This window comes from Neophocaena asiaeorientalis, unplaced genomic scaffold, assembly GCF_003031525.2.
Source record: "Neophocaena asiaeorientalis asiaeorientalis breed wild unplaced genomic scaffold, Neophocaena_asiaeorientalis_V1.1 scaffold260, whole genome shotgun sequence".
In the NCBI taxonomy this organism is placed as follows: Eukaryota; Metazoa; Chordata; class Mammalia; order Artiodactyla; family Phocoenidae; genus Neophocaena; species Neophocaena asiaeorientalis.
The window spans coordinates 439,013-454,131 of NW_020173404.1; the positions used below are offsets into that span (position 1 = coordinate 439,013).

At 43.1% G+C, this 15,119-nt stretch overlaps 1 protein-coding gene across 2 annotated transcripts in view; it reads right to left on the reverse strand.

Annotated features, from left to right (window-relative positions):
* Positions 1-15,119, reverse strand: part of SLC24A2 (solute carrier family 24 member 2) — a 229,225-nt gene that overhangs the window by 57,745 nt on the left and 156,361 nt on the right. The window contains exon 4 of one of the 2 annotated variants that reach the window (XM_024747164.1): positions 6,061-6,111. The exons of the other annotated variant lie outside the window; for it this stretch is intronic. Coding sequence (XP_024602932.1) covers positions 6,061-6,111 — 51 coding nt within the window. The remainder of the gene's footprint in view (positions 1-6,060; positions 6,112-15,119) is intronic. 2 annotated transcript variants of the gene reach the window in all.

Here is a 15,119-nt window from a genome sequence, read left to right on the forward strand (position 1 = left end):
AAGGATGGAAGGAGTTGGGGTCTAGGATTACTGTGAAGCTTCCATATCAGCCATGTACAGCCTGCCTCTGGACCTCTTTTACTTGAGAGAGAAATATACTTCCATCTGATTTAAACCACTGTTAATCTGGATTTTCTGCTATATAGAGCTGAAACTATCCTGCTTGATATATCAGGGTATACAACACAGTCTCATCCATTCAAAGCCAGGATTAAAATATAATGTGAAGGCCACAGATAGCACCAAGGACCTGTTTTAGGACTACATTTTCAGAGGATACCTCTTGGGCAATGGAAACTACTGTTGAATAGTACTCCAAAATTCAATTTCTCTTTGAGAAAGAACTGGAATATTTCACTGCAGTTAAGAACATCAAATGACTGGCTATGTAACCTTAGGGTGCTTCTGTTTCTTTGAAATAATGTGGGTTTTCAAAACTCAGCCACATGACTAATTGAGGAAACCATGATTCACATAAGACATTATTAGTTTCTCAGCTTGGTAAAGAGGTTGCCAATAGGTTGCCATGAAACTAGCCTTAATTTCATTAAGGAAAAGATTATTTTTGCCTTTGATATTACAACAAACTTTTCTATCTTCTTTTTTCCTTATACAAATGAACAAAGATCGACTTTTAAATAAGTGGAGAAATTATTTTTCTAGAAATGGCTTCTGTTAAATGGCAACGAGTTTAGGACAATACATTGCATCTTTGCAAAGTATCCTTAGTCAGGATTTCTGTTTACCTACCTACCTACATGTCTCTGTGAATGTTTATCTCCAAAGAGCAGAAATGATTAGTTGTGTATATTGCCACTGGTGGAAAGGCATCTCTCCTTTGAATGTCTCTGTTCCATCACACGAGTTTGTTTTCTTTTGAACTAACTTTCTACATTTTCATTTAAAGTAACTTTTTTTTTTTTTTTTTTTTTTTTTGCGGTACATGGGCCTCTCACTGTTGTGGCCTCTCCCGTTGCGGAGCACAGGGTCCGGACGCGCAGGCTCAGCGGCCATGGCTCACGGGCCCAGCCGCTCCGCGGCATGTGGGATCCTCCCGGACCGGGACACGAACCCGTGTCCCCTGCATTGGCAGGTGGACTCTCAACCACTGCGCCACCAGGGAAGCCCCCTTAAAGTAACTTTAGTAAGGAAGCCAAGTTCAATTTATTGAGGATGTTCTGGAGTGATAATGGTATGAAATTTGGGTGTCTTCAGATGAGAAATAAACTATGGGTTATTTATTTATTTTTTAACTGAAGTATAGTTGATTTACAATGTTGTGTTAGTTTCAGGTGTACAGCAAAGTGTACACCTCAGTTATACATGTACATGTGAATATGTACGTGTATATATATTCTTTTTCAGATTCTTTTCCACTATAGGTTATTACAAGATATTGAATACAGTTCCCTGTGCTATATAGTAGGTCCTTGTTGTTTATCTATTTTATATATAGTAGTGTTAAACTCTGGGTTATTGACATTAGGTAAAAATCGGAGATTGCTCTTCCAAGAATATTCAGTATCACCCCATGAGGAGATAAAGGGATGGATGCCCATGTAGGGGGATCTGAGGTCACCAAAAGACTACCCCTGGAGTCATTTGTTTGTATGCTTGGAAACATCTTGTTACAGAGGGAAATAGAGTCTTTGGGAGGAGTGAAGCTCACAAATCTATCAAGTCTAGGAACATGACTCATACAGAGGCAGGTGCTCAGCTATTATCAAGTGAACACACTAGAATCAGGTGGCTGGTGGGAGAGTCATCACCTTGGCAGGCAGGAATGAGGCAGTGGAGACGTGGCCCCGTCTGAGAAGCCTGCGCTCATTTCCATTGGGCTCCCCTGGCACCTCGGCTCTGCCCATCACGCTACTCATCTCTCTGCCTACGTCTCCCACTAGAGCGTGAATTCTTCAGGAGAAGCACTGTCTTTCATCTCCACAGGTCCTGCACCCAGTCTAGTGCCTGGTCCATACTGAGTGTTGCTGAAAGAATACGTTAGGGAATGAATGAGTGAGTGGATAAAATTCTGATTGGCTCCGGGTGGGAGAGGGAGTTGGGTGTGGCCCAGGGAGCTGTTCCCATTTATGTTCTGGGCACCTGAAGACAAGGGAGGGAGGGAAAGGGCTCCGAGGGGAGGTGCAAATTTTACAAAAAATGTTATGCTTTTGTCCAGTGTCTGAGAGTAAATAGATTGTTTTATTAAAGTAACACTTTACTGGTAAAGTGTTCCAGTAGGGGGGCCATGTTTCAGTCAATAGCTCACTGTCATTCTTAGTCTGTGGTTCAACCTTTCCCATGGTCTGGTCTCCATCAAGCCTTTCTTCCCACTCCTACACTGTAGCCAATCTGAACTGTCCAGTTCCTCATTCCACCTTGTGGAGCAACCACAGTGGAGCTGAGAGGACAGGGTGTGGCATGCCACAGTCCCGAGTTCGGGTCCCTCATCTCAACTTACTATCTACGAGTCCCAGAGCCAATTACTTTTCTTCTCTGTGTCCTCATTTCCTCATCTAATACAACACTTCTTTGGGCTTTGGTTTTCTCATCTTCAGTAAAATCTACCTATGTGATCATCACAAAGGGTAAATGACACAGAATATATAAAAAGCCCACAGCACTGCACCTGGCAGGTGGGAGGCACCCAGTAAGGGTTGGTGTGGCCCCTCTTTTCATCCTTCTCTCAGCCAGGTGGCTCGGAACTTACCACTCCTCCTTTCCCAATTTACCCCGTATTTACTGATCTTTTAGGATGCAGGTCAAAGATCACCTTCTCCACGAAATCTCTCCCCACCCCGTCCCCCGCTGAAAGCAATCTTTCCTTCTCCCATAGTCTGTCATCTTTTTCTGAGCACCTGTGGTACTTACCACTCTCTTCCTGGTGGCTCAGTGATTGCTGTGCTTTATTTCTCCCCCGTCTATAAGTTCCATGGGGCAAACTGCCCACCTTTTACTCTTGTGTTTCAACAAAGCACCTAGCAGAATAACTTGCATGCAGTAGGTGCTTAAAATAATAAACTGAATCTGTGCTGGACAATTCTCTATATTGAGGAAATCGTCACACCATTTCTCTTAGGACAGGGGGTGGCATATATAATTCATCTTTCCATTTAATCCACTTTAGGGAATAAAAATAAAACAGGCCTCATTGCAAGTAGCTGATGTCACGCAACATCCAGAGCTCTCTCTGGAAACAGTTACAAATAATGACTAGTCACGTGGGCAATTACAATAAAGCCCTGTCAAGGGCTAGTCACATTTCTAAAATTGTGAAAAGAAATGCTCAAATGGAGGGGGATATTTCCTGAAGGCTATACTAGTCCCCTATCGCCCATAACATCTTCACCTTTATTATATCTCCTTAAACTGTACAACATGGAAGTGATATATATCACAGTTATTGCTATTATTTTCAATGAGAGGGGGGAGGCCCTTTAGAATCTGAAGAAGTCATGCATGGTGGTTGCCAGGTCGGAGGTTACTGAGCGTCTTTTAAGTTGAATCCCAGAATTAGGTTTAAGCCAGGCCTGGCTTGTCACAGAGGCACCTGCCAAAGGGTATAATCTGAGGGGGCTGTAGGGAGACCTCCTGTTCCAAAGTATCCTTTCCATGAATGCCTGAGAGGGATTGCTATGTGTTTAGAAAACTTCTGAATCTTTCAGAGGTTCCTATTCTAGGTGAAGGATAATGTCTTAACCAGCATTTCTAAAAGAGTTCCACAAGAGGCTCCGTGGAAGAATGGGTCCTCTGACCAAAAAAGTCTGGGAAATACTGCAAACTCCATCCCTCTATAAGATTTACTATTATATGCTGCAATGCACGGGTACGTATTGAAGGCTCTGACAAGTCACATGGTAAAGAAATCTATTTAACTTAACTCAGAAGCTCTCCTGCTTATTTAACTATGAAATCAAGCTTGCTTTCTTTTTTTCCCCCAATTGTTGCAAAATTCCTAATGACATGATCTGGAAGTAGTATTTCATAGAACATGCTTTTCAAGTGTTCCCTTAGCTATTATTAGCGATCACCGTAACAGGGATGAATTTTCAGCTAAGCATGGGGCACAAAGGGATACGCATGAAGGAATGGGGCAGTCACGAGAAGGATAAGGAACGTTAAAGGTGACCATGAGGGCCCCCAAAGACAATTTCACAATCTTGCGAAGATTTCACAATCTTGCTAAGCTGGTCAGCCTTCTCATTCCAGATATTATTTTGGCTTTGTTTCCCTGCCTAGAAAGCCCAGCTGTTCGATAGCAAGTGGTAGCATCAGCTCGGAAGTAGCATTTTTGCATCTTCGCATAATCTTGGTTTGTCTGGCGTGGGAAGATTAAGGGAACACTCGGATGGCCACATTTGCTCAAATAGATGTGGAAAGAGGAAGGAAGGGAACAGTAAGGGAGAAAAGGGGCAACTGAGGCAACAGAGAGCCAGAAGCTGCTCTGGCCACAGGAAGCTAAGGGCAGAAGGCAGAGGACAGGATGGAGGAAGGAGAGAAAAGTGAGGGGTCGTCACTGCTCAGGTAGAAGGTAACAAACCCACCAGCTGCCCAAGCCATGAGGCCGAGGCTGAGGGCTGTGAGACTCCCGAATCGAATTATAAAATCAGTGAGGCCCAAACCTTTGGCTTCCCAAGCCAATCACCAAGAACAATCAAAGTGGTTTGAAGACACGAACTAAAAATAACAGCCGGGACAGGAGCCTTCCTTTAAGGTACAGATTGCTCTTTCTAGCCCCACGGTGGTGGAATACTGATTCTCATAGGTAGCTTTCTGCCTTTGGGGCTCTCACTGCCCAAGGGCCTGCATTTCCCCAGGTTGTTGGGAGGGCCCTGGGCTACAACAGAGCCCAGTCTGAGATCCTTACTGTGGCCTGCAGCTTTAGAAAACATCACAGTGGTTAACTGAAAGCACAGAGACAGCCGCAGAGAAGGGCCCGGGTACAGCGCAGAAGCCAGAGTGGGGAGGGGCTGGAAAGGGCTTGCTCTTACCGAGGGCTGTCGGATGTCCTGCTTCCTGCAAAGCAACTAGGAGGTCTCTGGCAAGCTAAGGCAACTCAGAAATACTAGAAGCTGAAAATAAGATATACAACACTTCGGGGAGTTTCTCTCATGTTGAAGGATAAAATTAACTGATTCCCCTTCTAGGGTACCTTTTGATTTCTTGTCAATATCAGTGTGAAACTCACGGGAAAACTCCAAATGTTTTCATAACTTACAAATATTATTTATTAGTCAAAAGGCGGAGGTATGTGTGAGAGAGAGGGCAAGAGAACAACTCCCTTTACAAGAACGCAAAAATTCTCAAATTGCTGTTCTGTGGTGCACTTATTCAGAAAAGTCATTCTGACTGGGGCAAGGCCGTGCTCTGGGACAGAGCCTGGAATTCATCAGTAGATACACTGAAAAAGAAGTTTCTGCCAGACTTCACTTATTCAGGGGAAATGGTTAAAACGAGACGTCCAATCTCACGGAGTGTGAATCCCAATATATACAATCCCACTGGCTGGAATGGTGGCCCTGGCCTCTCTTGGGTGAGTTAACAGGGACTGTGACAGCTAAGGACATGAGCCTACACGGCCCTCTGCATCAGAAACAGGTCTCCGACTGGTTTGGGGCCTAGTGGTTCCTTTAGATCGCTCATTCCTTTGCATAAATCAGAATATTACCAGAACCTCCCCTCCTCTGAAACTGGGGCATATTAAAAGAAGAGTATTGGTTGGATGTGTTTCTGTATGTTGTGAGCACGTGGAGGAAATAATGATGACCCAGTGGTTGTGGGCCTGTGCTTATGTTGCTGACACCATTTCTCTGTGTTACACAACTGAGATGGTTTGGATCGTTTGAATGGAATAACATGATTGCTCATGGTATTGCACGTCTCCAATTCCAAACCAACACGATGGCAAAAACTAGACGAAAATGTGGAAAGAATAATAAAAACACACAATGTCACTGAAGTCATGCAAAGAGGGGGATAAAAAGTTTAAAAAAAAATGGGCAAGCCACAGACACCATAAATGAAAAAAAAAGCCAGTGCATACAATTCTAAAATCATTCTTACCTTCTTCAGTCATTGTGTCATAATATTTTAGTTTTCCATATGATCCAAGTTCTACAACATCACAGTAAAAGACACAAAGATAAGGAACGAGCTGTAATGCAAGAACTTTGTTTTTACACATTCTCAATTAATCAGATTCAGAGTTACACTGTCAAATTCTGCAACTGTAACTATATAGAGATGTGCAAACATGGGCCATGTGGCGGATGGCTTTCACGACCCACTTTCAGAAATCACTTAAAATATATTATTCCATCGGGGGTAGGACTTGCCCTGCATTCCAGAATAGGACACAGTTATTTTAACATCTGATGAAACAAATACTTGGCAAGGATATCTTCACACCAGGTCCAGCCTAGGCCTATAATTTTTAGACGTGACATTCCAAGAGAAAGGGCTGGACAAGGACAATGCCCAGACCCACTGAGGCTTGTAGATACCAGGATTCCTTGCCATGGAACAGCAGTCCCAGGAGTTCATTTCACAGCTTTTCTCCAATAGAACTACTTCTTAGAGATTAGTAAGGAAGGCTACCTGGGAAAATCCCCAATAAAAAACCAGGTTCTAAACTTCCCTTTCATTTCTAATCTTGTACTTTAGACAGAAAGCACTGAGTACCATGGGTGCAGCATGCTTTGGTGTGTGTTGTGGGGGGGAAGGGGCGGGGGATGGGAAAGGCGTTGAAAGCTTTGGGAGGAAGGGGGAGGCGTATTCCCAGGGAAGGGCACGTGGCCCAGACAGGTGACAGAGCAGCCACAACTCCCAGCTCAGGGCATTGTCTGCTGCTGTGTAGACTGCAGGGGCCAGGAGGCAATCTCCTGGGTGCAGCTCACCAAAGGACTCGGCTGTAATGGAAACCACGGGCGGAAAGCAAGCTCTTCTGAGTCAGCTGGTGGAAGTGGCAGCTTGGGTGGAGGGACGGAGGGGGTGGGGACGCACCATTTCTGTTTTCTTACTTCAGTTCTAAAATAGAAACTTTCATTCTTGTTCATCTGAAAATTCCAGGTTTTTTGAAGCATCATTGTGAGCAGGTTAGAAATATTTTCCCTGGTCATAACAACACTCTCCCAATAAAAATTCAAGAAATTAATGACACTCAAGAGATATTCCTGTGATTCTGCAGAATGCTTCCATGGCTCATTAACTTGGTTGACTGCTAAAAATTCACATGTGAATGAACTAATAACTGATGGGTTTTGTGTACAAAAGGGTTTAGCTTAAAACACAATAATAAATATTCTTCTGCTTATATTATACACATTCTATATATATCCTTTCCCCATGTGCCTAAAATTTTACCTAAAGTTATTTTAACACACCAACACAAAATTATGCCTTGGGGAGAAAGATCACCTCATCTTTATGTTTCTGCAAAAACCTGCCTTTTCTGGATTTTGTTAGATACACGACAAAGGATGCAAGTGCTTCAATAAGAAATTGAATTTTGTGTAAAAACAAGGAAGTTTTAAAAAAAAATGACTTCTGGGGATTGCCTTCTGTAGAAAATTTTTTTTTCTGGTATTTTAAGAAGAGTAGTCTATTATATATATGACATTGCACAAGTATGGGATTTTAAAATGATCCAAATACCTTCATAAATATTAAAACACATGTTCATGGTGGCTTTACACATAATCTATGCTTTTGTATTTGTGTGTGTGTGTTTGTATAACCTTGCAGTAAATTGATGAATTATATCAGCCAACTAATTTTTTTGTAACCTCTACTCTTTCCCTGAGGTAAAGCAGTAGAATAAGCAGCTGGCATTCTCTTTACCTGCCGAGGAAACAGAACGTGGGCAGCTCTGTGTTTGCAAAGTTGTGTGTAAACCATATTCTACACAATGAAGATACATTATTGCATTTTTGTCTTTTGAGATGCAACCTCTCTGTAGGCACACACTGGTCTTCATGTCTCAATCCGAAACTTTCAAACATCTGCTTGTGGCAGATGTGATATTTTTTACCTCCTCTCTCGTGGAGCCAGGTATAAATAAATACAATCATATTCTTTAATTAATTTATTTTTACATAGTCGAAATTGGATCTGTGGGTGACTGACAAAGGTCACACATCCTTGCTGCTGTGGCAATACCTAGATTGTTTCTCAGCTGCTTCCTTGAATGAGGACTGGGGCAGGGGGACAAGAACGGGACAAAACATATAAAAAAGGAGGCTAAAGGTGGTGGAAGAGAAAGAATAAGAGCAGTGAAGGGCTGAATAACAACAGGTGATGTAGCAACTTAAAGCACAGTGAGCTAGGAGGGCAAGGGAACAATATTTGCCCAAGTGAAGGGAACCATGTTTGTTGCTTACTAAAGAAAGGGCACGCAAGAATGTGAAGGAAACCAGCCTACTGGAATGAAGTTTTTAACACTGACAGCAATGGCATGGTGAGACGGTGAACTCAGCACCTCAACGCTTTCAAATGGTCAGGGCGGCATCCTGGGGCTGGTGGGACAGCATCTCCGAGAGCTGGTGCCTCCCTTCCTTGAACCAGGGGCTCAGGGGGTGTAGGAAGAGGAGTGTGACATGCGACTAGGGCAAACATGACTTGCATCCATAAGCCAGAGCGCATCACGCACCTGGCTGGTGTCCCACATACCATGGACACCTCATGGAAAGTGGCCTGAGAGGCATGAACGAAAACTCACCCGGAAGGGGCAATGGCCTCCAGTCAGCACACTCCCCATGGACAGTAGCCAGGGCACCTTTAGCACCGTTGGATTAAGATTCGAACTGCGCCCAATCCAAGCTGAGATTCTTTGGGATGAGAGGGAGAAGTGGGGGGATTCAAGAGGCTGCTGTTTAGTACCATTGAGCGACTTCCATTACGTCAGCTGAGCAAGAGGCAGCCAGGACTGGAAGAGGGATGAATCAGCAGTGAATATCATGCTGGGTACCACCTGGTGCCTCTTCTACGTAACATTTCTCTAAGAAGACATACAGCCTAAGACAAATTCCAGAACCCAGTGGTTGGTGTTTGAGATGAGCCCATGAGCCGATTGGGAATGCTGTCTAACATGGTGCCCACACTCGCTCATGCTAGTTGGACAGCTGGGTCCACAGGCACCCAAGCTCCCAGACCTCTAGGAGGGCTTGAACCTTTTGTCATTCCTCTGTCCACTTCCTCTCAGGTCTTTTTAGCAACGTCATCACCTGGCTTTAAGGTACCTCTGAATTCTTGTCCATATTTCTTGGTTGACAAGTCAAGGGAAGGATCTTGTCTTTAGTCTCAAAGAATCTGAATAAGAACTAGTGTTTTGGGCTCCCAATTTTTTCCTTTCTTAAAAAGGGCATGGACACAGATTTCTCCTTCCAATGTTGACCTTCTCAGCTCTACTTTTGAAGCCTCTGGCATTCTTAACCCTTTTCTCAGCAAATCTCTCCAGACAGGAGCAGCAGAAAAGTGACTTCTCACTTTTCAGGCCTCAAAATTCTGACGTATACAACAGAAAGTCAACAGAAGCATCTATGCTGAATTCATTTTGTTAGAATGAAGAATAGAGGTAGAGAAATCAGTGAGAGCAAGTATTTATTAAGTGTTGGTTAATGGAAAAAAATGATTAACTTGTTTGTTTTCTTAAATCAAAGAGCTGCTTTATTTTTGATACCGGTTTGAACTGAGTTTGAAGATCTAAAAATTAAGGTTTCTAAACAACAGACAGTAGTTTCTTGGTAAAGCTGTCTAATACCTATCAAGGAGGTGTGTACAGATACCAGATTACATCACATCCATGAAAGGATTATTTTCAGTAGCAAATAGAAGTTAAGAACATAGGCTTTGAAGCCAGGGTATAGGTTTGAACCCAAGATCTGCCACTTATTAGCTGTGTGACTTTGAGCAAATTTACCTCTCTGAGCCTTAGTGTCTGTCCTCAGCTGTAAAGTGGCGTGACTATATCTACGCCACAAAGTTGTGGTGAAGAGTAGATGAGATAATAATACCCACTAAGCAATCGGTAATGGGCAGCTTCATTATTGCAAGCATCACCAAGAAGAGTGAAAGAGAACCTATGGGACATGGAGCAGAACACTTAGAGAACTTGGTATTTTACACGGGTTTAGTCTGTTAAAACTAATTCAACAGTACTTATAGAAGTTTAAAATAGCTATTTGTTGCCCAACAATAAAAGATATTTTGCTTTGCTGGGGCTAGAATTAGAAAGAAATTTCTTCGTCAGTCCTGCCCTTCTACTCTCAGATCTATGGGGAATGTCAAAACATGGAGCGTAACCATTGGAACAGGATGTAAAAAGCAGAGCCTTCATTCATCTGACCACCATGTTCCAGCTTTGGACCTATGCACCTTTCCTTCTAATATCTGCACACAAGACTGTCTCTCCACATGTTGGAGGCTGAGACCCTCTTTGGATTCCTCTTTGGATCTCTCCCAACTAGAACAGAGCTTTTCTCATATCACATGCTCTCCTCGCATTTCCTAAACGAAGCATATAAATGCACAGTTCCCAAATAACAGTGAGGTTTAGGATGCTTTGGTTTGTTGAACTTCCCTGGACTTGCTGAAGTGAGGAAGGCAGGCACTGATGTCTAAGGCTTCTGGACTGCTGATACCATAATATCACTATCAAAGTTCAGGGGGTGTGGTGGGGGAGGGATGGCTTGGGAGGTTGGGATTAGCAGATGCAAACTCTTATATACAGAATGGATAAACAACAAGGTCCTACTATACAGCACAGGGAACTATATTCAATATCCTGTGATAAACCATAATGGAAAAGAATATAAAAAAGAATTTATATATATGTATAACTGAATCACTTTGTTGTAGAGTAGAAATTAACACAACATTGTAAATCAACTATACCTCAATAAACGAAACTAAAAAAAAAAAGAGTACTTCTGAGTGAGACAGATAAGAAAGCTAATTCAAAGCTTGGTTCTACTACTTATGAACTGGGTGATCCTCTCTGCACCTTAGTCTCTTCTTCAGTAAAATGGGGACAAGAGCAATCAACACCTATTCTCAGGAGGGTTTTTGGAGGATCAGATAAGAACATGTCTCTATAGCACTTTGTGCTGGGTGGCAGAGGCATCCTTAATAATTGGTACCTCTCTTCATTGTCTGCCGAAGTTCCAACAGGAGTATCTATTTCAGCCCAGCATGAGGTTGTTAGATCCTATCAAACTCTAATTATCTCTGCGGGTGGGCACCAATGTCAATGTCAATGCTCAATGTCTGCAAGTCAACAACCCCCACTAGACATCTTAAACACAAGGAAGACTGTCAAAAGGAAAACTTTCAGTTTAATGAAAGGCTGCCCTGGCTAACTTCCAGAACCATGTTTGGCAGTATTAACATTTTAGCCTGAGATGGTTTCCTTTCTTTTTTTTTTAATTTGTGAATTTATTTTCATTATTGAAGTTTTGTGAATGAATAGTACGAGAGTTGTGTATTTGTCATTTTCCGTTCACTCCCTACAAACGTAACATTTATATTTGTAGATCTATACAATTTTTAAGTTTCTTGCAGGGTATGTGGGTTGATCTTGCTTCTCTTCTATTCCTGTGTGAAAATTTTTCATCAAAAAAAAAAAAAACATGTATAGGCTTCCCTGGTGGCAGAGTGGTTAAGAATCCGCCTGCCAATGCAGGCAACACGGGATCGAGCCCTGGTCCGGGAAGATCCCACATGCCGCAGAGCAACTAAGCCCATGCGCCACAACTACTGAGCCTGCGCTCTAGAGCCTGTGAGCCACAACTACTGAGCCCGTGCGCCACAACAACTGAAGCCGATGCGCCTAGAGCCTGTGCTCCACAACAAGAGAAGCCACTGCAATGAGAAGCCCACGCACCACCACGAGGAGCAGCCCCCGCTCGCCACAACTAGAGAAAGCCCATGCGCAGCAATGAAGACCTAGCGCAGACAAAAAAGTATTCCGAGTTAAAAGATATTTCTAATATAGCCCAATTTAAAGCTTTTTGTTTGATTTTACCTAAAAAAGGGCTGCATGGACCACTGAAATTAATTGCTTTCCATTAAAAGGCTTTCTTTGGTCATTATTCTTTTATATCAAATGTTCATGTCAAGGCAAGTAATTTTGTTTTAACTAAAAAAATAAAACTTTAAGAGATTGAGGTTAAGTGAGGAAACAACCATATTCTCACTTCAGACTCAAGTCAGAAGAAAAGGAATATTTTAACCTTCAGATTCAAATTCTCAATCAAAAAAAGCTTTTAAAGTACTGACTCATTGCAGAAGCTCTGCTTAACAGTCTGTGGGGGAATGATATTTGTGTGTTAAACTTCCCTAAGAGGCTCCTGAATACACGGTTACCTGGGGACAGCTGTACCCAACATGTGGTAAAACATCTATGTCATATACAAGGTATAAACAGAGGTGGTTTTGCCCTATGGAGTTCTTTTCATATTCAGCTCTTCCAAACTATGCTAACGAGTGCTTCTTTTTCTTCTATGAGATTAAAACCTCTCACTTAGGCTTTTGGAAGCAAGGCAAGAACTTTCCAAATGAAAACAAAGGGCTGAACTTGTGGGTAACCCTCCATCAGCTATTGAGTGTCAAGTAGGATTTATGTACATACACACACACCACCTCTTAGACAATTATCACCTGATTTTCATGACCTCTGAATCCAGCCCCTTCATGAAATACTCACTCTTCCTTTTCAAGCTTCCTGCAAACCCAGACACACTGGTTTGTTACTGCTGTTGTTCTTATCTCCCTCACTTTCTACATGTATCTCCTTGTTGATGTCCATCTGCTGATATCAGCCCCAGTCACTAGGAAATACTGACACTACATTGGTGGCCAAATCAGGGGTCAGAAAGATCCCCAGCAGCTGGCCCAGTGTCTGGAGTACAGCAGCATTCTGATAAAGCACCAATGAACCACAGGGGCCAGGTGTGTAGGTGAGAAAGTGGACTGGGGACGACAATAGGGAGTGGTGAGGATTATGGAAAACTGGCCAGTGCATGTCTAAAGAGGGGCAGCAGCCAGTCAGCCCCCACTCCATGGGGGAAGGCAGTTACAGTGCTGATAGATCTGATTATTCAAGGGAAGCCAGAGATCCGGAGTTTTATGTGAAAATTCCTGATTTAAATGTTGGCAACTAATTCCAAATTAAAAAAAAACAAAAACACTCTGGGTCATATTTGGCCCAGCAATTTGTAATCTTTGGTTTAAAATCAGGATGCTTAGTCCAATTTTCTTATAAATATTAGTTGAATGAATGAATGAAGAAATGAGACCAGTTAGGCTATTGGAACTGGGAGGGGTCCTTGTTAGGTCACCCTTCTCCAGAAGGTCAAGGACTCTGGTTCTCTTCCTTGTCTCCCTCAAGGCTTACCTATCACCTCAGGCTCCTCTGGGACACCAAGGCTGAGTCCATATCAGGCCAATGGAGCTGCTATGATGCCATGACTAATACCCTCTTTTTTTGCATGTCCTTGCCCATCCAGCTCTGCCATCACATGAGCCAACAGAGTAAATTTTTTAAAACAATCTTATTTTGGAGAGGAATGAACACTGCCCATTAGGTATAACTGTCCCCAATTATTTTGCAGGGAAATATCTGGAATGTGAAAAACACAATGAAAGGTTCGGAAAGGTAGGTGAGGATCACAGAGGGAGGTGCCATATAATTATATGGGAATTATCATCCTCGAACAGTGAACAGTAATGTGTGGTCATTACTGTGGATCGTCCAGATGGTTCATGATGAAACGCCCAAGCGGGTCCCCAGATACTCCAACTTCTTATAAATTTGTCACCTAATTTGCAGCCTTGCTCCTCTGCGGTGTTGCTTGGCAATGTCAATGGTTACTGAATTCTGTCCTGTGAGGAGCTGACTCAGGCCATATTTCACTGTAATTTACATTCGCTGGATGATCAAGCAAGAAAAATGGGACTATAGGAAGAGCTGCTCTGCTGCTTTCCTTCTGAGGCAGGCTGCGGAGGGGAGAGAGCAGGAGCGAGCAAGCAGGTTCCTGGACAGGAGTTTTAAAGAAAAACAGTGAGCCACCAGGCAAGAGAATCAACCCCAGCGTGGTTAAAAAAAAGAGTTCCTGGGTTTTTATGAGTGTCCTTTTTTTTTTTTTTTTTTTTTTTTTGCGGTACGGGGGCCTCTCCCTGTTGTGGCCTCTCCCATTGCGGAGCACAGGCTCCGGACGCGCAGGCTCAGCGGCCACGGCTCACGGGCCCAGCCGCTCCGCGGCATGTGGGATCTTCCCGGACCGGGGCACGAATCCTCGTCCCCTGCATCAGCAGGCGGACTCTCAACCACTGCGCCACGAGGGAAGCCCCTAAAAAATCTCAATAACAATCTTAAGGTAACTTTAAACACTGAGACTTTGGCAGAATGTTTTCCCCTTTTCCCAAAGGGACGGAGAAAAGCACGTGACAATATAGCATGATGGCCCCATCATTTGTACTGTGGAGCCCCACGGGCTTTGACTTGACAACTAAAACATGTTCTTCATAAGTTTTTTGGGTAGGTAGTGGGTTAAGAAGCTAACACATTCACTAATGACATCTAACGTCTTGGGTACTTTTTTGCATCTCTGTAAATGGAAAGATTATGTTTACCAAATCAGGCAAAAGGTACTTTCTGATTAAGTCTTATCAAATTTGGGGTGGAGGATACAAACACATTTATTGCTCAGTCTTAAAAGTGGCCAAGTATTCCATTCTCTTCCCCTATCCGTGTTTTAAAGGATTTTTCGAGGTGGCACACACAGATAAGCCCACTGTTTTCTTTCATAGAGATGCGAGCTTGGTTAGATCACATGTGACTAAGATCCACAGGGCGGAGCTTTAGGTGATGCTGATACTTCTATAAGCCATACCCACAACCCAACCAGTCATGAAGCCCTATCAATTCTACCCCTAAATATCCTCAATTCTGTCTTTTCTGTTCCATTCCCACTGTCCCTGCCTTGGTAGGAGGCCTTGCTGAGGTTACTGCAATAGTCCTTTTGGAACTCTCATTTCCTAACCTTTCTTACCACCTACCGTGTAGTCCTGGCACCTTTCAGCTATCTTTCACATTGTTAACCAGGGTAAGGCTTTCAAAACACCAA